This window comes from Caloenas nicobarica, chromosome 2 (assembly GCF_036013445.1).
Source record: "Caloenas nicobarica isolate bCalNic1 chromosome 2, bCalNic1.hap1, whole genome shotgun sequence".
Lineage (NCBI taxonomy): Eukaryota > Metazoa > Chordata > Aves > Columbiformes > Columbidae > Caloenas > Caloenas nicobarica.
Genome location: NC_088246.1, coordinates 49,323,958 through 49,350,304, shown reverse-complemented (window position 1 = coordinate 49,350,304; position 26,347 = coordinate 49,323,958). Strand labels below are relative to the sequence as shown.

The 26,347-nt window shown below is 48.0% G+C and overlaps 1 protein-coding gene across 2 annotated transcripts in view; it reads right to left on the bottom strand.

Annotated features, from left to right (window-relative positions):
• Positions 1 to 10,861, bottom strand: part of AVL9 (AVL9 cell migration associated) — a 40,284-nt gene extending 29,423 nt beyond the window's left edge. For both annotated transcript variants that reach the window (XM_065629953.1, XM_065629954.1), the window contains exon 1: positions 10,718 to 10,861. In XM_065629953.1, the coding sequence (XP_065486025.1) occupies positions 10,718 to 10,783 (66 nt within the window). In that variant the 5' untranslated portion in view covers positions 10,784 to 10,861. The remainder of the gene's footprint in view (positions 1 to 10,717) is intronic.
• Between the last annotated feature and the right edge of the window lie 15,486 nt (positions 10,862 to 26,347).

Sequence of the window (26,347 nt, the reverse complement as noted above, 5' to 3'; positions counted from 1 at the left end):
AGCAATAAGAAATGTATTTCAGTTCCTACATTTAGGAACTAACATGATCGTTTTTCTTTAGAAAAATGCATTGATTCTGTCTTCTTCTAAATTACAAGCACACAATCAGAAGAGAGGTTAAAAAAGGACATCGATAAAAGACGAATTTCCAAAATATATGTGCATGTCCACTTAAAACTACCACACTCAAACATTAGAAAGGTAGCTGGCATTAATTTTGGGTGAACTTTATACTCAGGTAAGGTTGTTTTCCTCATCTGTGAGAAGTGTTAAGTGTTAACAATCACAGTGAGAACCTCAGTGAACACTAAACAGTGATAATTTAAAATGCACTGGCAAGTCAGTATAAACTCCCCATCCTTGCTCCATTTACTGTCACATGTTTGAAGTATTCCACTTACAGGTTAACCCCTCTTACCACAGTCTCAGTATAAGCTTCCCTCTTTAATGTGGGTATTTTGGAAGATTTCTCTTCAAACTAAAAACGAAAAAAATCTGGACCCAAATAAGTTTTTCCATTGGTTCAATGGAGAGGGGATTTTATCTCAAATCTCTAAAAAAATCTGAAATATTTAGAATGACAGTATTATGTTTAAGAGAAGGATGCTTCCAGTAAGTGGCAGAATCTAACTTACAGGGAGCAAACCCATTCCATTCTCTAAACAACTACTTTGATGATCTGATTGCTTGTACTGCACAAATAGGTAGAATAACTGCTTCAAATGAATAACTGGGAGATCAGCAAAACCCACTCATGACATTTCTATATAGAAAAACTTTTCCTTTCATAAATCATTTCAACACATTTCATTTAGAGGATACCAACTCTTCCTCTTTCATTTAAGAAAGAAAAGCAGATGGATGTTGAATATAATGCTAAGCAGCAGTGCCAAAAAAACCTAACAAACCCCAAAAGATTAAAATTACACCTAAAACTTGATCGCTCATTTCAAATAAGTCAGTACTTGTTCTTCACTCGAAGTAGAGACTTTTAAGTTTCCTTGATATAATAGTCCTAGCATAGCCAGATCTAGAGAAAACCAGCACACCAATGAATCACCATAATAACTGCAGCACGCAATGAAATGAAAATCTAAGAACAGTGTCAGTCTTTCAGCACTGAGAAAAATGTATTATCTAAATCACAATTTAATCAGATTTAAATGACAAACTTTTCCCACTGTTGTATGACAGAACCAACAGATCAAGATCTACAGGTTGAAGAGCCCATCCATATAACAATAATGCCTATGCAGTAGTATAATGAACAATAACAACAGATTTTTGAATATTAACACATTATATATTTATATAAATAGGCATGTGTGTAATAACTATCACACATATGCATATTTATATAAAAATATACATGTAGAATAAATACGTATGATACATATTTATAGAAATATATTTTGAAATCCATCACATACACAGCAAAGGAAATCCATGTATTACAAAGAGGTAGTGCACAGTCTTTACTATCCTTCCAGTTCATCGAATTGGAACATCCTCATCTTCCTGTATCACTAAAGCTACAGGGTGGTCACTTATACAAGTTTTAAGACACCATTTGTATTGCTACAGATGTGCAATATAACCATTCAAGTTTGCTTTGAAAACTCTGACTAGGTTAGTTAAGTTTTAGCTCTTAGGCTCTTAAAAGATAAAATAACCCGAAACACATAAACCTCATGTTTGTTTTCAAAGTCATGCTAGTATGCATTTTAGACACCCTTTTCAATTACTTAACACTTTATTTTTACAGTCATACAGCTCAAGTCAGACGTAAATCCTGTGCTTGGGAACTTTTGCTCTTATCAGTCTCCTCAAAGAAAGTAAATAACAGCAAACAAAACCTCATACTCCTCCCAGAAGAGAAACATAACACTATTGCAGCCCTTCCAGCCCAGGGGACTTTCCAGGGAACTCTGTGCCCTCAAGACAAGACTGCAGTCTTATAGAAAGTAATTAGAATTCATACAGGATAAATTCTTAAGAACATACAAGGTACCAGAGAGGGCAGCTTCCTTAGTGAAACAAGAGAGGGCAACCCTGGGCTCTACTCCTAAATTACCTCTGTCCCGCACAGCAACTCGTACAGACCGGGGTGAGCAGCAGCCGATTTTCCACCCGCACAACCTGCTGTGCCCATTGGTTCTCAGTGAGCACATCCAGGTACAGGGATGTCTGATGGTCCCAGAATGGCTCTTAATGAACGTGCTCCATCCTTACAAGTTTCAACACGAGATTTACTCCTGAGAGTGGATAAATCTGGCCCACTGCCAAGGATGAGGCTGAGAAGCTACACACACACAGTAACATCATAATGTACAGAACACACTCTTACTCTGGGTAACCCCAATGAAGCAGCAACCCAGTGCCCTATCCCCCAGCATGTCGTAGAATAATTTTGGTTGGAAGAGACACTTAAGATCATTGAGTCCAACCATAACCTAACTCTGGCACTAAACCATGTCCCTAAGAGCCTCATCTATACATCTTTTCAACACCTCCAGGGATGGTGACTCCACCACTTCCCTGGACAGCCAAGCAGAGCAATGTCAGAGCAGGCAAGGAAGTTGCTTTTCGCATCTTGTACCCACAACTTTCTGAGTGCTTTTAGAGACAACATGCCCACCTAGGTGTAATAATTCAGGACCACATATAAGCTATGGGATGGATTACCAGATTTAGACACTATAATGAAATAAGGCAATAGGAATAAGGACAGGGAACACAAAGTTGAGACTTGCAAGTTCCAATTTACTCCATCTGGAGTGACCTCTGCTCAGTGCTTTTACAGCTTTGAACCTGCCTCTATTATGTATGTATGTAAACTACGTTGCCACCTTTATACAAGTGCTGAGAGCTTGAGTTACTCTTTGAAAGCATTCTGAAATAGGTAGATGAAAAGTGTGACCAAGGTACAGAAATACATATTTTACAGATATAGCATTTATGCATTTATTCAAGAGAAAGGTCAAGATTCCTGGTATAGAATGTTTAAATAACTAGTTGGATGTTACGACACATACAAAGAACAGACAGATCATAAGACGAAAGTTAATGACGATGACTATGGGAAGTGTTACGTAACTGTAAATAGGTATTTAGGAAACTTCTCTCAATTCGCACATCAGGGCAACTACGGATTAGTTCCAGTATGGAATCCTTCACAGAAATACTTTCTGTTCAGGACTTCAAGGAAGCAACTGAAAGATTATCAAAGCACAATGCTCCTTAAAGCTTGAAAAACTAAACAAAGAAACAAAACAAACAAACCCATCATACCTGGGAGTTTTTCTTGAACAATGAACACAAAGCACTAAATAAGTCGATTACATAGGCATGCAAAGAGTGGAACCCACCAATATTTCTACAAACAAGATCAGAATCTGTGGTATTGTGTAAAGAAGTGTAAGACAGCAATGTGTACTCAGCAATGTATTGCGTATTTAAAATGATTAGCATCCCATGCTATTTTGAATAGCCTTTCTAATAAAAGCTAAAAGCTTCTTTCAAAGTTCCAACCTGTTGAACATAAGCAATTCCATATATTTTAGACAATAGGCTAATCTTTGATACTTGATGTATGCTACTATTAATTTCATCAAGAGATTTCTTGCTTATAATGGCCCTTTGAAGTGCTTAAATAATATTATTACAAGCAGGGAACAAAAACAAAGGAATTGTGCTTATATTTACAAGTTATCATCAATAGAGCCAGGACAAAGGTCTTCGGCTTGATTCCAGCCTAGTTCCTTTTTGAGTTATTTTTTGTTTCTGTTGTTCTTTTAACAAGATCTTGTTTAATGACTAGAAAAGATTAACTATTGCATAATACCTGCCCAACATGCTCCCCAAAACAAAGACACAGGGACTTTAAAGACAACAAAGCATATATGTCACTTACATGCTCAAGAGAGTCAAGCACATCTAACAGAATCACAGCAGCTACTGGGTTGGCAGAGATCACAAAAAGAAAAAACACAATTCTCCAGTAAAGCAGAGTATTCAAAGAAAGATAGCAAACAAACAAATAAACAGGGACTGAGACAAGCTAAAAGTGTTCCCCTTAACAAAAAAAAAAGAAAGATGCCTCCAGAAAGGCTGCCCGTGGAACCTATCGAAGAGGGCAACTTGAGTTATTTCCCTCTTGGAAACAAGTGCTACAATCAGGGGTGCAGGAGACCTGGAACTGTAAGCAGTTCTCAGAGACGACAAAAAGAACAGACTGAACTCATTCATTCCTTAGACATCTCCCAATTCTGCAAACAAAGTCAAACCTAACTCGCGAACAATTTCTCAGGCCATGTTACATACTGATTTCTGCAGATCACAGGCATTACCTTCCAGAACTCAAGTACTTGAAGCTCTCAAATGACAGGAGGAGCACATACACAATTCAGGAAGGGAAGAAGTCTTAAAGGGCATTCTTCCCTTTCAAAGATCACATCCAGGCTCTTCTCTAAAACCTAGGTATCAGCTGTTTCATTCCTTAACTTGACCTTCCTTTGCATGCCAGGAAGAAAATCTATGGTCAGGCAAGACAAGGGGACTGGTCTTCAAACGCAGTCCCCACAAAAACATACTCACACAGACAGGCAACTCAGACTCTACTTTGGAGAAAGTATCTACATTAAAAATTTAAAGTACTTTGAAGATTCTTAGGACAAACTTTAGTATTCCACAGGAACATGCCTTTAGGTATTTAGAATAATCCACTCCCACGTCTGTGACACCACATTTGAAGTGTCATTCTTCACTGGTGTACAGGGAAGTGGGTCAAAATCAGCTACTGTTGTTTTACAGAACAAGGATTCCAGACAAACAAAAGTAACCAGCAATATGAGAAGTCCATGACACACGCACAGCGCTTTCCCCACTACCAATACTTTTTTTTTTCTTTGCCACACCACAGTTGGAAATGCCTATTTTTAAATCAAGAGCAGTTTGGAAGGCAGTCAAGCCTTGAGAGGACACACGAGACAATGGTCATCCGCCGCACAAGGTCAGATGCGATCTGCAGAACTGCTCAGGACTCGGAGTGCAGAAAAGCTGGGCCTTGCACCAAGTGATGCGAGATTATGTATGGCCTGACTGCTGGTGACACAGGGCCTGAGTTTACGCAGATGTAGTAGACTCAATGCCTCATAGCATCAAGAGAGGACAGAGATTATTGTTCTGGGTCAAGCAGTAGAGTAGCAAAGGGACCATCTAGTTCCTCAGCAACCAGCTGGGGGCTTACAGGGACTTGTGGGTACCTCTCTTGCCTTCAAAATGAATTATTTTTAGAGTACTCAGGTTATTTTAAGCCTTCTACACCCTCAGAGACTATTATCTCTCTGCCTCCCCGTGTAAATAAAGCTTGGAGACAGAGCTCAAATGAGGATCGTGACACATAGGATCACTAGTGGAGAACTACACCTCATGACTCTCATCTTCCACCTTCACCATAAAGCAAAGGCCTCTCCATGTATTTTTCAACACACAACTTGCATCTACTACTAAATGTTCAGGTTACATTTTTGCTAAAGATCTCAATCATAAGATGGATAAGAACTTTCCACACCATTTAATGTTTTTAAAAGTTAATATTGTAAGGCAAATTAAGTGTTTTATTGCTCACTTGTAATGAGAGGGAAGCGTTTCATGAATCTGGAAAAAAACCAAAACCTTCCCTTTATTTGCTCTAAAATCACTAGCCACTACCTACTACAGCTCCTGAAAACTACTGAGGAAGTTGTTATCAGCGACTACAAAAGAAGGGCACAAACAGACCCAAAATTCAAGTCTAACCATCCTGTACTGAAGGAGGAGACCAACAGAACGTACAAGAACCAGGGAGCTGGACCAGTAACCTGCTGCAGTAACTAATGAGTCAACCAGCTCCTGATACTCCAAAACAGAACACACCATTTCTGGGGCAGGCCGCCCTTTCTATCAGTTTATGGTCCAATGCTTTCATGACTTCAGTCTTGTAGAACCCAAGAAGCATGTAGAAACTCCCTCCACTCCAAAATCATGTGCTTTACATGAACAGACAAAGAGTATGAGTGAGTAGATATGATGAAGGGCTGTGTTTGCTTTTGCTTTCTCCTTAGGCCACTCCTCTTAATAGTAGCAAATAGGCATCAAAAAAGCAATTTTAAAAAAATTAATTAAATATTTGTCATTTAAATCCTGATCGAGCTCTGCCCATTTCAGGACATTTGCTATTTAATTATACACCGAGGAGGGTTCCTGTAACAATTCAGCTGGTTTGTACAAAGCAGAGCAACCCGTCTCCATGCCTGCTTCACACCGATTGTCCTTCCCTTCTCTAACCGACCTGTTGTGTCAAATACTAGGTAGACCTAGTGTCCAGCCAGGCTTCTCCTCCGGTTCTCTAAGCCCTCTGCTGTAACTACGTCTTCTCCTTGGCAAAGAGATACAGCAACCAGCGTTTTTTGAAGATCTCATTGCTATCACAGTTCAAGTCAGTAACTAAGAGGCCCAAAGAAGCAGGCTGGCAATCTGCTCATGTAAGCAAACAAAAGCCTACAGTTTCTCCAAAAGCTTACTCCACACTTGCTAGAGCAAACTCCTTCCAATGTGTTAAGGGTTTTTAGTTGGAAAATGCAACGTGCTTCTTTCACACAGCACAAAGCCTTCCTAACAGTGAGCAGGAGCTCCAGGTTTTTAACAGTTGCACAGGAAACGGCATCCTCGGACTAAACGACATACGTATGGTAAACCTTCACTTTGTCTCTAACATAATCTTACTTCACCCAGCCAAAATGACCCATGGCACAACAGTGGGCCCTTGGAAGGAGCCCATGGAACAATCACTGTGCTTGTGCTGTCAGTCAATAGGCACACAGAATCAGATCAGTTTCTTGACTGTCCCTCTCTTTTGTAAACAAATGCATATGGATTGTTTTTCAAGTTTATGCAAGAAAAATATGTTCCTATACTTTCCAAATTGCACATAAAAAGTCTTTGCTCTGTAAGTTAAACATTTCTTATACTGTAATTTAATCAACAGGAAGAGCTGTACACTTCAGACATCAGGATCTAACCAGAACACTTGACTAAAAACACATAAGAATCCAATTACATCCGTCACCAACAGCAATCCCAGACAGAGAATCCGCACTGGAGCTCAGTTTCAAGTTATACACCTCTGTACACATCAGCTTTACACCACAGGCATATTTCTAACCCCTTCATTCCATAGTACAGCTTCAGAGAGAAAGTCAGCTAATAAAAATACCTAGCATCAAGAAATTAATCAAAACATCTAACTTCACATGCATTCACTAGTGAGACTATTTGAGAAAGCAGAGGTGGAAACACGGAACCCAAAAGGAGCCTTCTCAGGCACACCAGGTAAATTCCTGTTAGGACAGGCAGGCCAGCTAGATGATCTCTCAATCCTAAGTTCCCCAAATTCACTCTGAATTACTGTCATTTGAAAGCCGTTTTGGAACTTCGCTCTTCTGCAAATCATAGTTTCTCATATGCAATCTACAGTGCATTCACGGACAGTTCATATCCACTTGTTCCTGTGCTGACGTTGCCTTTTAAATAGTTGGTTTTTCCTCCTTGTTTTTCACTTTCCAACAGCCTCCTGGAACACAACTGCTCTTAATGCAGTGGCTTAATGAATAATTCAAAGGCCATTATTAAACACTGCAAGCAAAAAGAGAAGTCCTAGGTTGCCACTTTCAAGAGACTCTTTTCCACTCCCATACTAGTCATCCCGTGCGCGTACAGCTGCCCTCTGCAGATGTCCTCCCGGCAGAGACGGAACCTGTGAACCAACCAACTCAAAACCAATCCATGAAAACAAGGCTTACTTTTTGGTCATCTCAGTTCCCCATTTCAACTTACCACACAACCACCTCTGCTTTACTGCTGTGAAGAAGCAGGAGAGGAAAAATGCAGAATGTTCCCATATTCACAGAGGCAGCTCACAGCCTTCATATGAATACAACCTCAACATCCATTTTGTTAGCCTACCTAGCCAAGATCTTCTACATTCTCCTCGAAAACAGACTGCCCAAGGACTATCTCATCCGTTCCTGGAAGTGACAGAAAGAATTCAAACCATTTTCACTATAGGACTGCATTTGTTGCCACTCTCGCTCCCAAATCACACCACTTCTGTGACATCTCCTTGATCATATGCTGTCTCTTTTCTCTTCCAGAGGTCTCCTCATGTTAATTCCCAAGCCTATACTGTCTTTATTCATTCTTACTGCATGACTTTGTAATGCACCCCATTTCTATCATTTCAGCATTCTCTATCATCCAGTTCTTGCATGACATTCCAGTCTTCCTTTGTAATGCTGATTCCTCAAATTTGCTCCTCATAGTTAGATTTTACTGTGTAAACAATGCCAGCGCCACTTAAGTGGGCCCAAATTCAGTCTTGAAAAACACCTCTTGAAAGCACCTTTCAGACCAGCAGTTCCTCTCCTGACACTAATGTGCTGCTGCTTCCTCTTCTGCATACTGTTCCTTACCCAAGTAAGTACCAAGCTCTTGTACTAATCCTCCAGTACCTTAAAAAACCAGATTTTTAATTTTTTTTGTAGTGCTTTGTGATCTGTTATCAAGTTCCAGGCAGATTCAAGCTACTCTGTCTCTTTTACAGAGAACGTAAATCAATCATTTATTCTGACAAAAAAATGCAGGTCAGTCAGGCATGATATATCTTTAGTGAATGCCCGTAGGACTCAGTCTGCTTAGTTTCATGTTGTTAATTAATTCTCTGCTTCAAAAATTCTCTGGAGCATTCCATGCTACTGATGTCAAACTCATTAGGCTATAGCTGCACAGCTCTCTGCCTCCAGTTCTTTTAGGAAACTATTTTTATAGTTCAGTAACAAATCTGCTGAGTCAGAGGTAGAATATATTTTAAATTAGATTTCTGGTTAGATTTCCCTTAGGAAGCCTGGCTGTTTGTGGTTCTGCCAACTGTCATTATATTCCTGCAGTTCTTTTACCTGGGACACAGCTAGCCCATCCCCTTCTCCAGCTGGCTTCCCCTCCAACTTCTCCAGTTTATTTCTTGAGGTACTTAAAGAAGACTTTGGTTTACAAGTATTCCGACCCAATTTTTGACACCACCTGAAAATGTACTCCTACAAACACTTTACCGGCAGCGACATTCACTGCTACTAATTTACAGTTTGGTGTTTTGTTAGATTTCTTTTTCTTTGCATCAATACTGCAAAATGTTACAAGAAAATAAATACAGACGCCAAAAGAAGCAACAAAAGCCACCTCTGCTTTTTCCTCCAACCTATGTCTCCTCCAAGAGGCCAACCACAATGTGAGGGCAAAAATGTGGACTTCCTCCTACAGACACCCAACTAATACTCATCTCCTAGCAGTCTTTGACAAGAAAGTGACTGGTAAGTGTTACAACCCTTGCAACCTAAATGATCCAATTACTCCACAAGAACTGATCCTGTGAACATCCACATGTGAGCAGCCCCTAGACAGCCCGAGGAGAAAGGATGCATTACAAAACCATGCAGGTCTTTCAGAAAAAGAGGCAGAAGAACACCTGCAATGAGCTATTGCGCTTCCGCTTCAGCCTCTGTTGGTATGAAGAACTGTTTTACATGTTACCATGCTGTGCTTGTTTTGTTTCCTGAAGCATCAACAAATACTAATTTAACTCTGCTACCTTGTATGAAACACCTTCATGTCAGATGAATTCTTGTAGAACAACAACCACACTCGTGGTTGTTCTGGCAATTTTTGTAAAGACTAAGAACGCTCCATGAAAAAAGACCCACTGCAAGTCCAGCATTATATTGTCACAGCAAAGCAACTGTGTGTGCCGCCCAGCTGGGCAACAGCACCTCCTGTTCCAAGGGTTAAAATAAATACATAAATAAATAACTAAATAAAATACCTGTGAAGTACGCAACGTAAAATTCTTCCACCTTACAGGCCACATGAAGCAGTCAAGCACTTACGAAAGAAGGGAGGAGGCACGCAAAGAAAATTTAAACCACGGGTGGACTTACACCCCGGCGCCATCCGGCTGTTTGTGTACAAGTTGTACCTGGGAGAGTTCAACGCGGTGCTGCCCGGGCGGAACAAAAGGTAGATTTAAAAAAAAAATATGTTTTTTCTCTTTAATTCTCTGCTTGAATGTACTAAACACGCAGCACCGACGGCAGACACGGGTGGCAGGATGAGAGCTGCCTCCCGCACCCATGGAACGGGGGCCAGGCCTGCGGCGGGGTGCCGTCCCCGCCGGCCCTCGCCCCGCCTCGCCGCCCGGCGAGAGCGCCCGGGCTGGGCAGGGCAGAGAGCGGTCACGTACACACGAACCGCCCGGAGCCGGCTGAGTCACGGCCCCGCCGGGCAGCCCCCGCCCCGCGGCGAGGGAACCCCCGGCCCAGCCCGCTCCCCTCCGCGGAGGATGCCGCGGCCAACCGGGCCCTAACGCGCTCCGCCGGCTTCGAACTGCTCCTTTACCCAACCCCCCTGGAGCTCAAGCAAAGGACCCCCGGCCCCCTCAGACGCGCCCGCTCCCGCACGGGCTCAAGCCCTCCCGGCCGCGGGCTGAGGGCAGCAGCCGGGCAGGCGCCGCTCCGCACGGGGGAGGGGACCCCGGGGCGGGCGGGGAGGACGCGCAGGAGCGGAGAGGCGGGAGGCGAGGGGCACCCGCCGGCAGGCGAGGAGGCGGGCGGCACCCGCGCCCCCTCACCTGGCAGCCCTTCTTGTGGTGGAAGCCCACCACCACGATGTGCAGCACCGGGCCGCGCTTCTCCATGGCGCCCCGGCGATGGCCGCTCTTAGAGGGATGCCGCCGTGCCCGGGCTCTCGCTCCGCCTCCCGCCGCCGAGGGTCCGACGGGGACGCAGCCCCGGCCGCCTGCGCTTCCGCAGCGCCCGGCCGGGGGAGGGCGGGACGATGCCGGCAGCGCCTCCCTCTTCCCGCACCTCCCTCCCCGCGCCGCCACCAGGCGGAGTTTCGCTTCGGCCCGTCCCCTCAGGAGATGCCCTGGGCCGCGGCGTGCGGGCTGAGGTGCTGGCTGTTCACTCCTGTTCTACAGAGAGCTCCGCAGGAAAGCTCGCTTCAGCGAAGGGGCTCCCAGGGAAAGCGCCTTCGTTTTATTCTGCGGCCAAGGAAAACACATCGCAGCCGGGCGGTGGAGCCGCCCGGGCCGGGGCAGCCCGCTGGGCCTCGGCCTTCCCGCCACTTTCCCCCGCGTCTCCGCCAACGGCGGCGGGGCTGCCAGCAGGGCCGTTAACGGTGCCTCCCGCCCCCGATCGGCTTCTTCTGCGAGATGTTCTCCTCATAAAGCCCCCCTGAAGTGCAGGAGGCAGCGCACCCTCGGTCTGCGCCCTTCCAGCGTGCAGGTTCGTGGCAGCACGAAATGACGTCTGGGGCTGCCGCGGTCCAGGCCTGCCAGGTTGGTGGCTGAAGGTTAAAAATGAGAAAAATCGGGTTAAGGCCTTTTCTGTTAGCACTTTTCTGCTGCTGAACGTACATTATGGTACCAAGAAAGGCAGTTCAAAGACTTGTCCAAGAGCACAGGCAAAGTTGGTGTGAGAGAAGAAAAATGTGAAAATCTTTTGTCTCACTGCACGCACACCATGCTCCCTCTTTATCCTTTGTTACCATTCAATTCTAGTTATTTGAATCAACAATATTTGCTAGAGACTGTACTCTTAACAACTAAGGTTCTCTGGAAATCGGAGAAAGAGATTATTTTTGAAAGAACTGTAAAAGGATAGCGCTTAAAGAAAATCTCATCACTAACACAATGCCCAGAGGCTCAAATTATAAAAATAAAGCACGTAATCGCATATTGTTCCTGAGCTCCAACAGAAGTGCCATTATAGAAAAAATATAGCATAAGGAACAAGGGATAAGCTACGCGGAACCATGCAGCTCTGGCAAGTGAAAGATTCCTTATCAGTTTTAGTGTGTAGCTTACTGTTTAGTATCATTTAAAAAAAAAAAAAAAGGTATGAAATATTGGCCATTATCTCCTGCAGTGATGAGATATCCCCCAAAAGATGCATGGGAGTGTTTATAGCTCGTACTCTGTTCATTTAGGAAAGTGCAGTCTGGCGTCACTGCTATGGATTTTGCATTATGGAGGTATCTTGGTGATACTGCTGGATAATTGTGGCTTGTTGCTTCTCTGAATAGCTTACTCGATTTTTTTTTTCTACTTGAAATTTTCTTTCCTGCTAAGGCAATAAAAATGTTGGACTGACAATATCAGCCTGTTCTAGGAAAACTGACTGGCTGATATCTCCTGTATTTTGTTTTGTTTTTTCACAGCTCACACTACGTGTATTTATGAGGAAGCAAAGAAGGTGAGAGCTGTTATGAAAGAGAAGCTCTTGGAAAAGCCCGAGTTGGAATTTTCCTAAAGGAATTTTCTTTCTCAGTGCATAGCTAGCTAACAGCAATGAAAACTCAGCCCTACAGTTTTTCTATTACTCAGAGGTAATATTTTACTTAAGAAGTACCAGCTATTATATCATTACCGTGGTAATTGTGATTTGTTAGTCATTCTGCATTTCATAACAATAACAAGGAGTTCTCAACTTGGCTTATGTGCAGTGAGACTTCTTGAGATGGCTAACCTTCACCTGGGCAGCATGATAATTTATGTCTGGAAGTAACATCAGAGGTGAGCAGTGCCTGTGGTGGCTGGTAGCTCCACTGTATTTCTCAGGTATAGCCCAGCTTCCTAAAGAACAAAATTGTGCGTTTATAGAGACAAGCATGTGAATAAAAAAAATATCATTCTGGGATTTGTGTTGAAGAAAAGCGTAAATGAAGTCCTGGCATGGATCTGAGGTTTGTAACTAATTCCTTCTGGATGGCAATCTCACTTTGTGTTTGGAGTAGATTTTTTTTAAGCTCTTGTCCTAAATTTTAGAAAAAACTAATTGTATACAATAAAGTTCGTAACACTGTTTGGGATTATGATCTCTGACTTGGAACTTCTGTAGAAGAAATAGCAAGGAGAAAAGACTACAAAAGAATTGATTTGACATCAATTTAACAAATGTTTCACAATATTAGAAACTGGAGAACATTTTACAGAGATAAAAATCTTAGATGTGAGTATAAAAATGTAGAAAAATTAGTTAAGTAAACAAACAAACAAAAATAGCATGAAGAAGAAAGGGATTCTTTTATGTGAAATATGTAAAAAAGCAGTAAGGCAAGAGGAGAAAACATTGCCATGTGAAGGGCCACCCACATTCTTTGTAGTGAATGAAGCTGCACAAGAACTTCATTGATGCAGTGATTAGGATACATTCACCCTCACTGACTACATCCGTCTTCCACATAGGGAAAAAATACTCAGTTGAATTTATTTTGGGGTAACCATGGGTGACCTCTCACTTCTGCAGTAAGTGCTGGTGATCAGTCAGGTCTGGGTGCAACATGGTGGCCAACATGACCACCAGTCCACCTCAGCTCTTGTTCTTTAGGGCAGGAAGCTCGAGTGGGGCAGGTGCCTCATGTCCAGCAAGCTGGGGACAGGTGTTGGTGCTTTGCCGTCACACAGTAATTAACTGCAAAGCAGAGACACTGAGGTGTTCTCACTGGAGGGGCTGTGTTCCTGCAGTGTGCCAGCCTGCTGCCTCAGAAACTCGTTTACGTACTAGCAGCAGTAAAGTGTGCAAGGACACTAGAGTGACTGTCTTTTCTCCCCACTCTTGCAGCATGTAGACAAGTGGTCCTTTGATGTGTTCACACTAAATGGCACCAGTGGGGATGAGACACTAACTGAAATTCATTTTCTATGAACTTTTCACCAGCTGTGATGTGATGTGATGTGATCAGCCATTCCAAGGTCAGTAGTTAAAAGATGGCTCTCTTCTTCCATCTTGGACTTTATTGAACTTCCCTCTCATCCTGCTTTGTTCCATTCAAAATACATTTTTAGTGCTATTTGAAAGCTTCATTGACACTATAGTTTCCCAAGAAGGTAAAATTTTTTTTTTTTTTCGGCACTGGGACCAACTGTTATTTGAGTAGTGCATTTAATTGCAGTAGGGCCCATGAAATAGGTGGTGTTCCAAATAGGCTTCCCTATGGGAAATACTGCATTTGATCCTGTGGGAGCAATGGTGCCATTCTCCTGAGGTTCATAGGACTATCAAGTGTGCAGGCAAAAAAGTGGGGCTTGCGTTGTTATAGAGGTTTGCAGACACAAATGTGACATATCTTCTGCAACTTTGAGCACGCTTAAATTTGGATGGCAGAAACATTGTGCAGATCTTGACTGTTCTCCCCAATCAAATACTCCACTGTCCCTTCCACTCTTGACAGTTCCACTCCCTGAGGGTCCCCAGTCGCTTTGTCTGGAAAGCATTTACAGATCTGTGGTTTCTGAAATACCTCTGAAGAGGGACTAGAGAAATTGAAGGCAGACAGATTCCAGGGTGGTGATCAGCCATTGCAGTTTGGGTCCCCCTGGTGGCTCACAAAGTTGCTGGCCCATTCAGTGAGGAGAATAAATGGCAAGGAAAGCTCAACGTGTACAGGATACGTGTGCCTCATTCTCTTCTTACTCCTGGTTACTGCCGCAGGCAGAAAAGGGAACGCAATGCCTTTTAGTCTGATCCTGTGTGGCAGCTCTTTTCCACCTCTTGTTGCCCATGCGGCTGAATGGGGTTTCATATTTTGTCTGTGAGCACAATAAAGCTAGGCAAGTGTTAAAAAAGAGAGAACTGAAAGGACATGAAAATACATGAGCAATCGTTGGAATAGTTTGAATATTTTTGTTCTAAGAGAGAGAGAGATGATGTAGCAGATAAAAAGAAAAAAAAAAAAGAAAAAGAAAAAAACCCCACCATCCTAAGCCAACCCAACCCAAAAAGCCCCAGTATTTTTACTTATGTACAGAGCAAACTTGATGCAAAGTCCTTGAGGTGCAGCAAGACAGTCAGTTGAGCGTGTTCCCTGGTTTCCTGCAAGCCCTGGGCTCCAGTAGCCCGTGCTGCAGACCTGCCCATCTGCTCCGTGGCTCCACATGGGAGCAGACCACATAGTGCTGTTGATTAGAAACTAAGGTGTAACAAAATAGTTGACACCATGGCCCGCTCCCCACCGGCTGTGGGGTTAAAGACCTTAAAGAGGAGATTTCTTGACAGGGGAGCTCACAGAGGTATTTTTTTCTGTAGGAGCAGTTTTCACAGCAAAGCCCCACTTACATGTTTTATTCCTACCATTAAGATGAAGCTTTTTTTCTCATGCATCTCATGAAGTAGTGATGGGATGCTGCTTCAATGCACATTGGCAAAGAAACGCTTGCCTTTGAATGCTCTCATCCTTCTTTGATCACTAAGACTCAGGAAACAGGAGAGATGAGCCCGTGGCTTGTATCCTACCACAGAGACTAGGAATGCAAGCTGGGGAAACCAAGCGCTCTATTTTTTTGTGTACAAGGCCTTTGCTGTTCTATATACCCAAACTTGCAACAGTGAGTTGTGTGTAGGAGATAAACAGGATGATTTTTTAGGTGGTATTGGGTCAGGACAGCAATGTCCCTGTTCTGGAAGATGACCAGTCAGACCCAGCTCTGAGCCTTCTCTCCTCCCAGCTGTGCAGCGGCAGTTCCCTCCGCCTGCCCTTGTGTGCCTTGTGCCCTGGCCCCTCACCGTCTTGAAGGCGCTGGGTTGGGCCCACAGCACATGTGTCAGTGTCCTCCCTGTCCTGGGGAGACCAGAAGGGGACACAGGGCTCCGTGTGCAGCCCTAAAAGTGCCAAATTAGAGAGCAGAGCATGTTTTTGTTTGAATTTATTTTTTTTAATTGGGCTTTATTGGTTTATAAACTGGTTTTTGTTGTTTTTTGTAGGTATTTTAATTGTTTATGGGCCAATCTTGCCAAAACTACTTCCTGTCGCAACTGAAATCTTCTGCTTCTCTAAAGGAAGAGCTGTCTCTCCATCTTGAATGTTTCCAGGAATGGGGCATCTACCACCTTCGATGATCTGATGCACTGCCAGGGTGGGTCTGGCTTCATCTTCACCCACCCATTCTGTATCGGAGGCAAGAGCTGGCTGACAACAGCCACCCCCCACTGGCTTCCTCATCCTCAGAAGGAAAAAATGCCACCTCGAGGCCCCAGTAACCTTGGTGGTGCTCCAGCGGAGTCCAGTGGTCTCTGGTGGTCTCCAGTGGTGTCCTGTGGTCTCCCGCGGTCTCTGACGATCTCCAGCAGTGTCCTGTGGTCTCCGATGGTCTGCAGTGGTCTCTGATACTCTTCAGTGCTGTTCTGCAGTCTCCTGTCATCTCCAGTGGTCTCCAAGGGACTCCTCTGGGTGCTGTGGGGCTGCCAAGCAGAAGATGGCATCCCTTCTCCTCACCTCCTCCCCAGGGCAGAGGAGATGCCCCAGTCATGAGGGGCAGGGTAGGGGGTGGAAAGCAGGGCTCATTTGCAGCTTGACAGGGGCTGATCTTGCCGAGTCTACTGGAGGTCGGTGTGGAAACCCCAGAGCAGCTGCCATTGGAACTCGCCTTCCTTGTCATGCTGCAGGTGCTGTCTGGGACAAGGTGTGCTGAGGAAACTCCTTCCCCAGCACCAGCGCTGGCCTCACCAGGGTCCAGAGGCCATGGTGCCACTCACTTCGGCCACAGCCCAGCCCAGCGTCAAGCTTCACGGCCAGGCTGACGAGCTTGCAGGCAAGGTCCCTTGGTGCTGGACAGACACATCAGCCACAACTCCAGCTTGCCCACTACCCCAGTCTCACGCCCAGACCTCGCTGTCTCTGCCCCATCCCCAGGGGACAAAAAGGCTGTGTGGGGAGGCAAGAGCAGCTTGAAAGGGCTGCATGTGCTCCTGTGCCCTTGACCTCAGCCCCAGGGCTCAGGGCAGAGGAGATGCCCCCATCATGAGGGGCAGGGTGGGGGGCTTTTAAAAGCAGGGCTCATTTGTGGCTTGGCAGTGGCTGCTCTTCTTGCCGAGCCTGCCAGAGGTCGCTGTGATGCCACCTCCAGGTAGCAGCAGCTGTGGAGGCAGCGCTGCTTGTTGGGAGGCAGCTGTTTGCAGTGTCCCTGAGAGCCCCCGACCATCCTGTGGTGCTTTGTGCACCACGGTGCTGGAGGCAGCCCGGCCGTGGTGCTGTGGTGCCTCACCAGACCTGTGCCAGGTAGATCCACCTCCATGGGCTCATACTTCTCTCAAGGTGGATCCACCTCCATGGGCTCATCTTCATGCTGTGAAGGGTCAGCCTCCGTGGGCTCCTCTTGCCTGTGGGAGCTGCTGCTCCCTCCAAGCAGCTTCAGTTTTCTGGGAAGTGGAGGCATCTTCAGAGGTTCCCTGAACTTCTTGCTCGCCCCACACAATGTGGGCAATGGCTTCGCAGGGCTCTCCTCTTGCTAGTGCGATCCGACTCTGGGGCAGCTGGCAGAGCCGTGTTCCAGCCGCAGGGGTGACAGCTACTGTAACAGAAGGATAGTGACATCACCAACAGATTCTGCGGTGCTGGGATCCACCCCAAGAGCATGCTGCACTTTTTCCTCTTTCCTTTTTCCTTTTTCTTCCCTTTCTCTTCCTGTTTCTCTTTCTCTTATTCTTGGAATCCTCCCTGCCTTGGTGCAGCAGTCCCAGAAGTCATCAGCCCATGGGACAGTGCCCCATGAGCTGCTGCACTCTGGGTCCATCTCCTTCTGGTTCCCAGACAACTGGATCCTGCCGAAGGAGGCCCAGGAGGCCCTGGAACTCTACCTTCTAAAGAAGAAGCTGCACCATGACTGGCGCTTGCCTGGAAAGTCACCAGGCTCAGTCCCTGGACAGCACCGTCCAGAAGTGGACGGCCAGCTCCGCCGTGCTCCCTGGCCCCACAGTGGGGAACCTGAAGTAGAGGAGGGCCCCCATCTCCCCTTGCGCCAATCTGCCTCTACCCTTGTCCTCTCCCAGCTCAGCCCCAAGGGCATGGGAGGCAGGACTGAGGATGGGGCTGGCAGAGAGGCAGCTGCTGGGCACCAGGATAGCAGCTGGACACAGGGGGTCCTCCAAGAAGGCGGCCCTGGCTCATGGGCAACTGGAGAGGTGCCGGGCAAGAAGCCCTCTGCTGCTGGCTGGCACAGGGAGTCAGCAGAGCTTGACTGTCTTCCTTCTGGTACAGCATGCAGGAAGAGCCTGGACACCCACAGCAGGATGAGGGTCTCACACCCAGCCAGCAAAGTGATCACCTTCCTCATGGAATTCACCACGTCCTGCGCTCCTAAGGTGGGCAATCTACAGCATCCTTGGTTTCCATTTTCTCTGTCCAGAGCCTCAGGACAGCAAAAACAAGGCCTCAGCAAGGATCAGTGGAAGAAGGACAGGGACAGGAAGCCACAGGGCATGGCGGAGAAGACCATGTTGAACTGGCAGCTGAGTACATGAATCCAAGCCGTGAGCTGAAATTGAGTTTCACCAGCCATGAAATTACTGAGGAGGTTATTCAGCTACAAAGGAACTTTTTTTTTTTTTTTTTTTAATTAATAAATGTAACAATGGAAAACAATCCTCTAGCACATGCAGGCAATGGACCGTTCTGCAAAACTGCTGCAATGGGTGCAGGTAGCTGCCAGCCTATATCTATTTGTGAGGGAATCTCAACATTAGGTGCCAGCTCCATGTTAAGCTACGGGCCCTCACACATCTCCAGCCGTGGCTCTGATGGATCATCAGGCAGAGTGAGGCTAGAGACAAATTCCCTTGCCAGGAGTGCCTCCTTGGCTTCCATCGTCTATATCCAGAGCCTCAGGACACAAGGCCTCAGCAAGGAATGGTGGAACGAGGACAGCGACAGGAAGCCATAGGGCATGGAGGAGAGGACTATGTTGAACTGGTGGCTGAGTATGACCGTCCCAGCCATGAGCTGCCAGTTTCTCCAGGAGAATGCTGTGGGAAACAGTGTCAAAGGCGAGTCACCCAGCCCCTGGGGTCCCTCTTGCAGCTTTTCTGATGTGCTCAGGAGTCTCACAATGGCTGTGATGTCACTGTCTCCGCCCCATCCCCGGAGGACAAAAGGGAGGCAAGAGCAGCTTCAAAGGGTTGCATTTGCTCCCGTGCTCTTGACCTCAGCCCCAGCATGCTGGATGCTGTGGACATGACTCTCTACAGCTGGCTCCCCCTGCTCTGGGCCAGCACATTCCTCCTGCTCTTGGCAGCCTGGATCGCGCAGCATTGCTGGCGCAGACTCTCTGGCAAGTGGCACCAGGTAGGAGGAAGGCTCCTGGGGAGCCCTTCCCAGGGAGATTTGCCAGCCGACTGGCTTCTGATTCGTTGGAAGTTCCCTTGCCCTGGGGGAACTGAGGCTGGACAGGACCCACATGCACCACAGGTCGGGGCTCAGCCAGTGTCACTGACACAGCGCTGCTGTGCTTGCAGGTCTTCCTCTGCAGACGAAGGTGCCAGAGGCAGAAAGAAGCCCAGGACACAGGTGAGACCATGCTCTTCCCCTGTGCCAGCTCCTCCTGGGGACAGTGTGCCCAGCTGGCCATCCTCATGGCCCCCAGCAGCCAAGCTGCTGTCACACCCTCATGTCCACGAGAGATGTGTTTGTCCCAGGGTCTGTTCTAGAAGGCGGCTCAAACCAGGGCTCTGGGGGTCCCCATCCACCTCGCTGCCTTGAGCTTGCATATCCCTCCTGAGGGAGTCTCATCCCTCCCATATGACCCGTTATCCCTCCTGTGGCCGTCTTCCTCTCCCATGGGCCCTCTGCACGGTGCTGAGACAGTCCTGGACTTGTCCCAGCTGCTTGGATTCCTGGTGCCCCGGCTGCTGCCCAGGTCTGGGCTGTGCCCATGCCCATGTCCTGCAAGAACCAGGCCCCTTGCCACAGCACTGCACCCAGCTGCGAGGCCTCTGCTCAGGGCGCTGCATCCCCCGGCTGTGTTGCAGACAAGAAGAGGTGGGTGTCTGGCTGCAGGTCCCCGGGCCAGTTCCTGTGCTACGACCTCAGCTGTGTGCAGTGCACAGAGGCCGCCGAGAAGAGATGCTGGCAATTCCTTGCCCCGCGACGAAAACAATGGAGCACCTGCGAGTGGAACTCGCCTTCCTCGTCATGCTGCAGGCGCTGTCTGGGACGCCGTGTGCAGATCAAAGTCCTTCCCCAGCACAGGGGCCGGACTCACCAGGGGCCAGAGGCCCTGGAGCCGCTCACTCTGGCCACAGCCCAGCCCAGCATCAAGCTTCACAGCCAGGCTGACGAGCTCGCAGGGGCAGGTCCCTTGGTGCTGGACAGACACATTGGCCGCCAGGCCAGCTCGCCCATCACTCCAGTCTCACACCCAGCTGACGGGGGTGGTGACCACCTGCTTGGTGTTTCGGATCCTCATCCCATGTTGACACTGGAGCGGGGAAAAGATTTCATGAAGAGACTAGAGGGGCACGTGTGGAGGAAATGCAAACAGATCTGTCTCGGAACGCTCCCTGCCTTGGTGCAGCAGTCCCAGAAGTCGTCAGCCCACGGGACAGTGTCCCATGAGCTGCTGAACACTGGGTCCGTCACCTTCTCCTTCTGGTTCCCAGACAACTGGGTCCTGCCGAAGGAGGCCCAGGAGGCCCTGGAACTCTACCTTCTAAAGAAGAAGCTGCACCATGACTGGCGCTTGCCTGGAAAGTCACCAGGCTCAGTCCCTGGACAGCACCGTCCAGAAGTGGACGGCCAGCTCCGCCGTGCTCCCTGGCCCCACAGTGGGGAACCTGAAGTAGAGGAGGGCCCCCATCTCCCCTTGCGCCAATCTGCCTCTACCCTTGTCCTCTCCCAGCTCAGCCCCAAGAGCATGGGAGGCAGGACTGAGGACGGGACAGGCAGAGAGGCAGCTGCTGGGCACCAGGACAGCAGCTGGACACAGAAGGTCCTCCAAGAAGGTGGCCCTGGCTCATGGGCAACTGGAGAGGTGCCGGGCAAGAAGCCCTCTGCTGCTGGCTGGCACAGGGAGCCAGCAGAGCTTGGTTGCCCTCCTTCTGGTACAGCATCCGGGAGGAGTGTGGACACCCACAGCAGGATGAGGGTTTTGCACCACGGCAGAAAAGCGATCACCTTCCTCATGGAGTTTGCCCCGCGCCCTGTGCTCCTGAAGCGGGCAATCTACAGGATCCTTGGCTTACATCATCTCTATCCAGAGCCTCAGGATACCACACACAAGGCCTCAGCAAGGATCAGTGGAGTGAGGACAGGGACAGGAAGCCACAGGGCATGGAGGAGAAAACTGTTGAACTGGCAACTGCTCAAGCCATGCTGGGAGCAGGCAGCCTGTTCCTCTGTTTCACCAAACTCACAATAAAAATGTGTTTTCTTGTGTTCACATGGAATTTCAAGTTTTCATTTGTGCCTGTTGCTTGCCTGCCCTGCCTATTCCTCCTGAAGAGCCTGTAGCCATCCATCATGGCACACCAGTCACAGGACTCATCCCACCAGGTTTCATTTATGCCAATGATATCATATCCCGGGACAGCGCCAAGGCTTTTAGCTCCTCTTGCTTGTTCCTCATGCTGCGCACATTTGTGTAGACACACTTCAGGTGTGGTTCATTGTGCCCATCACCTTATGGCGCAGTCTGGAGAATCTCATTAGCATGCGGCTCCTTGAGCTTCGGTATGCCATCCCATTGCTCATTAATAACTAGCCTGGCACCGCCCCCTTCCCCTTTCTAATGTAGTTTAAAGCTCTATCAATCAGCCCTGCCAGCTCCCGAGCAAAAAGCCTTTTCCCCTTCTGAGAGAGGTGTACTCCATTGGATGTCCGTAAACCACAACATCCTTCTCTCAAAATTGGAGACATATGGATTTGATGGGTGGACTGTTCAGTGGATGAGGAACTGGCTGGATCCCCAGAATCAATGGGTCAATGGCTCAATGTCTGGATGGACAGAGGTGACGAGTAGTGTCCCTCAGTGGTTTGTATTGGGACCAGTACTATTTAATATCTTCATTAATGACATAGACAGTGGGGTTGAGCGCACCCTCAGCAAGTTTGCAGATGACACCAAGCTGAGAGTTGACATGCCTGAGTGATGAGATGCCATCCAGAGGGACCTGGGCAAGCTGAAGAAGTGGGCCCATGTGATCCTCATGAGGTTCAACAAGTCCAAGTGAAAGGTCCTGCACCTGGGTCAGGGCAACCCCTGGTATCAGTACAGGCTGGGGGATGAAGGGATTGAGAGCAGCCCTGCTGAGAAGGGCTTTGGGGTACTGGTGGATGAAAGATTGGACAAGAGCCAGCAGTGTGCACTCACAGCCCAGAAGGCAAATTGTATTTGGGCTGCATCAAAAGGAGCATGGTCAGCAGGTCAATGGAAGTGATTCTGCCCCTCTCCGCTGTGGTGAGACCCTGCCTTGAGTCCTACATCCAGCTCTGGAGTCCTCACTAGAGGAAAGACACGGACCTGTTGCAGAGGGTCCAGGGGAGGCTACAAAAATGATCAGAGGGCTGGAACACCTGCTATGAGGACAGGCTGAGAGAGTTGGGGTTCTTCAGCCTGGAGAAGAGAAGGCTCCAGAGAGACCTTATTGTAGCCGTTCAGTACTTAAAAGGGGCCTATAAGAAAGATGGAGACAGACTTTTGAGCAGGGCCTGTTATGACAGGAGAACAGGTAATGGTTTTAAACTAAAGGAGGGGAGGTTCAGGCTAGACATAAGGAAGACATTTTTTACAATGAGGGTGGTGAAACACTGGCACAGGTTTTCCAGAGAGGTGGTAGATGCCCCATCCACAGAGTGGTGGTGCCTTGGAGATGCAAGAGCAGCAGGCAGGAACTGAGTCACAGAATCACAGAATGTTAGGGATTGGAAGGGACCTCAAAAGATCATCTAGTCCAATCCCCCTGCCAGAGCAGGAACACCTAGATGAGGCTACACAGGAAGGCATCCAGGCGGGTTTTGAGTATCTCCAGAGAAGGAGACTCCACAACCTCCCTGGGCAGCCTGTTCCAGTGTTCCGTCACCCTGACTGAGAAGAAGTTTCTTCTCAAATTTAAGTGGAACCTCTTGTGTTCCTGCTTGAACCCATTACCCCTTGTCTTACTGTTGGTTGTCACCGAGAAGAGCCTGGCTCCATCCTTGTGGCATCCACCCTTTATATATTTATAAACATTAATGAGGTCACCCCTCAGTCTCCTCCAAGCTAAAGAGACCCAGCTCCCTCAGCCTCTTCTCATAAGGGAGATGCTCCACTCCCTTCATCATCTTTCTTGCCCTGCGCTGGACTCTCTCCAGCAGTTCCCTGTCCTTCTTGAACTGAGGGGCCCAGAACTGGACGCAATATTCCAGATGAGGTCTCACCAGGGCAGAGTAGAGGGGAAGGAGAACCTCTCTCGACCTACTAACCACCCCGCTTCTAATACATCCCAGGATGCCATTTGCCTTCCTGGCCACAGGGGCACAGTGCTGGCTCATGGTCATCCTGCTGTCCACCAGGACCCTCAGGGCCCTTTCCCCTACACTGCTCTCTAATAGGTCATTCCCCAACCTGTACTGGAACTTGGGGTTGTTCCTGCCCATATGGAAGACTCTACACTTTCTCTTGTTATATTTCATTAAATTTTTCCCTGCCCAACTCTCCAGCCTGTCCAGATCTCACTGGATGGCAGCACAGCCTTCTGGCGTGTCAGCCACTCCTCCCAGCTTGGTGTCATCAGCAAACTTGCTGATAGTACACTCGATTCCCTCATCCAAGTTGTTGATGAATATATTGAATAATACTGGTCCCAGTACTGACCCTTGAGGCACTCCACTACATACAGGCCTCCAACCAGACTCCGCCCCATTGACCACGACTCTCTGGCTTCTTTCCTTCAGCCAGTCTGCAGTCCACCTCACTACCCAATCGTCCAGTCCACACTTCCTCAGCTTAGCCGTGAGGATGCTGTGGGAGATGGTGTCAAATGCTTTACTGAAGTCAAGGTAGACCACATCCACCACTCTGCCATCATCAGTCCACTTTGTTATGTCTTCATAAAAGGCTATGAGGTTGGTCAAGCACGACTTCCCCTTGGTGAAGCCATGTTGACTGCCCCTGATGACCCTCTTATCCTTGATATGTCTTAAGATGGCACCAAGGATAAGGTGTTCCATCACTTTCCCAGGGATGGAGGTGAGGCTGACCAGTCTATAGTTACCCGGGTCCTCCTTCTTGCCCTTTTTGAAGACCGGAGTGACATTTGTTTTCCTCCAGTCCTCAGGCACCTCTCCCGTTTCCCAAGACTTGGCAAAGATGATCGAGAGTGGTCCAGCAATGACTTCAGCCAGCTCCCTCAGCACTCGTGGGTGCATCCCATCTGGACCCATGGATTTATGGATGTCCAGATTGCTTAATTGCTCCCTAACCCAGTCCTCATCAACTAAGACAAACTCCTCCATTGCCCTGCCTTCCTCTGGGGCCTCAGGGGTACAGGGCTCCTCAGGACAGCCTCCGGCAGAGTAGACAGAGACAAAGAAGGCATTCAGTAACTCTGCCTTCTCTGTATCTTCTGTCACCGGGGCACCCACCCCATTCATCAGTGGGCCTACATTGCCTCTGGTGTTAGTTTTATCTGCCATGTATTTGAAGAAGCTCTTTCTGTTGTCCTTGACCCCTCTTGCCAGGTTTAAATCTAAGGAGGCCTTAGCTTTCCTAGTTGCCTCCCTACATCCTTTAACAACAGTCTTATATTCTTCCCAAGTGGCCAGCCCCTCCTTCCATGATTTGTAAACTCTCCTCTTCCACTTGATTTTGCCCAGCAGTTCCCTGTTTAACCACGCAGGTCTCCTGGCTCCCTTCCTTGACTTCCTACGTGTCAGGATGCTCTGATCTTGAGCTTGGTAGAAGCAGTCACTGTATGTTAACCAACTTTCTTGGGCCCCTTTACCTTCAAGCAGCCTTGCCCACGGGATTTCCCCCAGCAATTGTTTGAACAGGCCAAAGTCGGCCCTGCTGAAGTCCAGGGTTGCAATTCTTCTCAGTATTCTGCTCCCGCCACATGAGATCCTGAACTCCACCATTTCATGGTCGCTGCAGCCAAGGCAGCCCTCCACCTTTACTGCTTCAACCAGACCCTCCTTGTTAGCGAGGACGAGATCCAGCAGCGCACCTCTCCTAGTCGGCTCCTCCACCATTTGCATCAGAAAGTTATCATCAATGCACTGGAGGAACCTCCTAGACTGAGGCTGGCTGGCTGAGTAGTCCTTCCAGCAAACATCAGGGTAGTTAAAATCCCCCATAACAACCAGAGCCTGTAACTGTGAGGCTGCTCTCAGCTGCCCGTAGAAGGCCTCATCAACTTCCTTGAAAGGGCCCAGAGGAGCCCTGACAAGGGGCTGTGCTCAGTGCGACAGAAGACAAGAAGCAGCCCCCGGGAGCACCCTCGGGGCCCGCCCCGGGAGGCCAAGAAGCTTCCTCACCTTGGGTGCGGGACATGTGGGCCATCTTCGTGGAGCAGGAGCAGCAGGTACCAAGCCATAATGGCCCAAAGTAGCCCCAGGGGGGCTGAAGGTGCCATGCTCACTGCCACAGAGGAAGGCAAAAAAACCTTCAAGATGCTAGCCACATGGAGGAAAAAGGCCTTTACAACCCTTTCCGTGAAGAAATTTTTCCTAATATCCAATCTGAACCTTCCCTGGCACAACTTGAGGCCATTTCCTCTTGTCCTATCACTTGCTACTCCGGAGAAGAGACCAACACCCTCCATGCTACAACATCCTTTCAGGTAGCTGTAGAGAGTGATAAGGTCTCCAGGCTAAACAGCCCCAGTTCCCTCAGCCGCTCCTCATCAGACTTGTCCTCCAGGCCCCTCACCAGCTTCGTTGCCCTTCTCTGAACTCTCTCCAGCACCTCAATGTCTTTCCTGTAGTGAGGGGCCCAAAACTGAACACAGGGTTCAAGGTGAGGCCTCGCAAGTGCTGAGTACAGTGGGATGATCACATCTCTAGTCCTGCTGGCCACACTATTCCTGATACCAGCCAGGATGCTGTTGGCCTTTTTGGCCACCTGGGCATGCTGCTGCCTCATGTTCAGCTGGCTGTCAATCATCCCAGATCCTTTGCAAACCAGGCAGCTTTCCAGCCACTCTTCCCCAAGCCTGTAGTGTTGCATGGGGTTGTCGTGACCCAAATGCAGGACCCAGCACTTGGCCTTGTTAAACCTCATACAATTGGCCTCAGCCCAATGATCCAGCCGGTCCAGATCCCTCTGTATGGCCATCCTACCCTCCAGCAGATCAACACTCCCACCCAATTTGGTGTTGTCTGCAATCTTACTGAGGGTGCACCCAATCCCCTCATCCAGATCATTGATAAAGATATTAAACAGAACTGGCCCCAATACTGAGCCCTGGGGAACACCACTTGTGACAGGCTGCCAACTGGATTTGGCTCTGTTCAC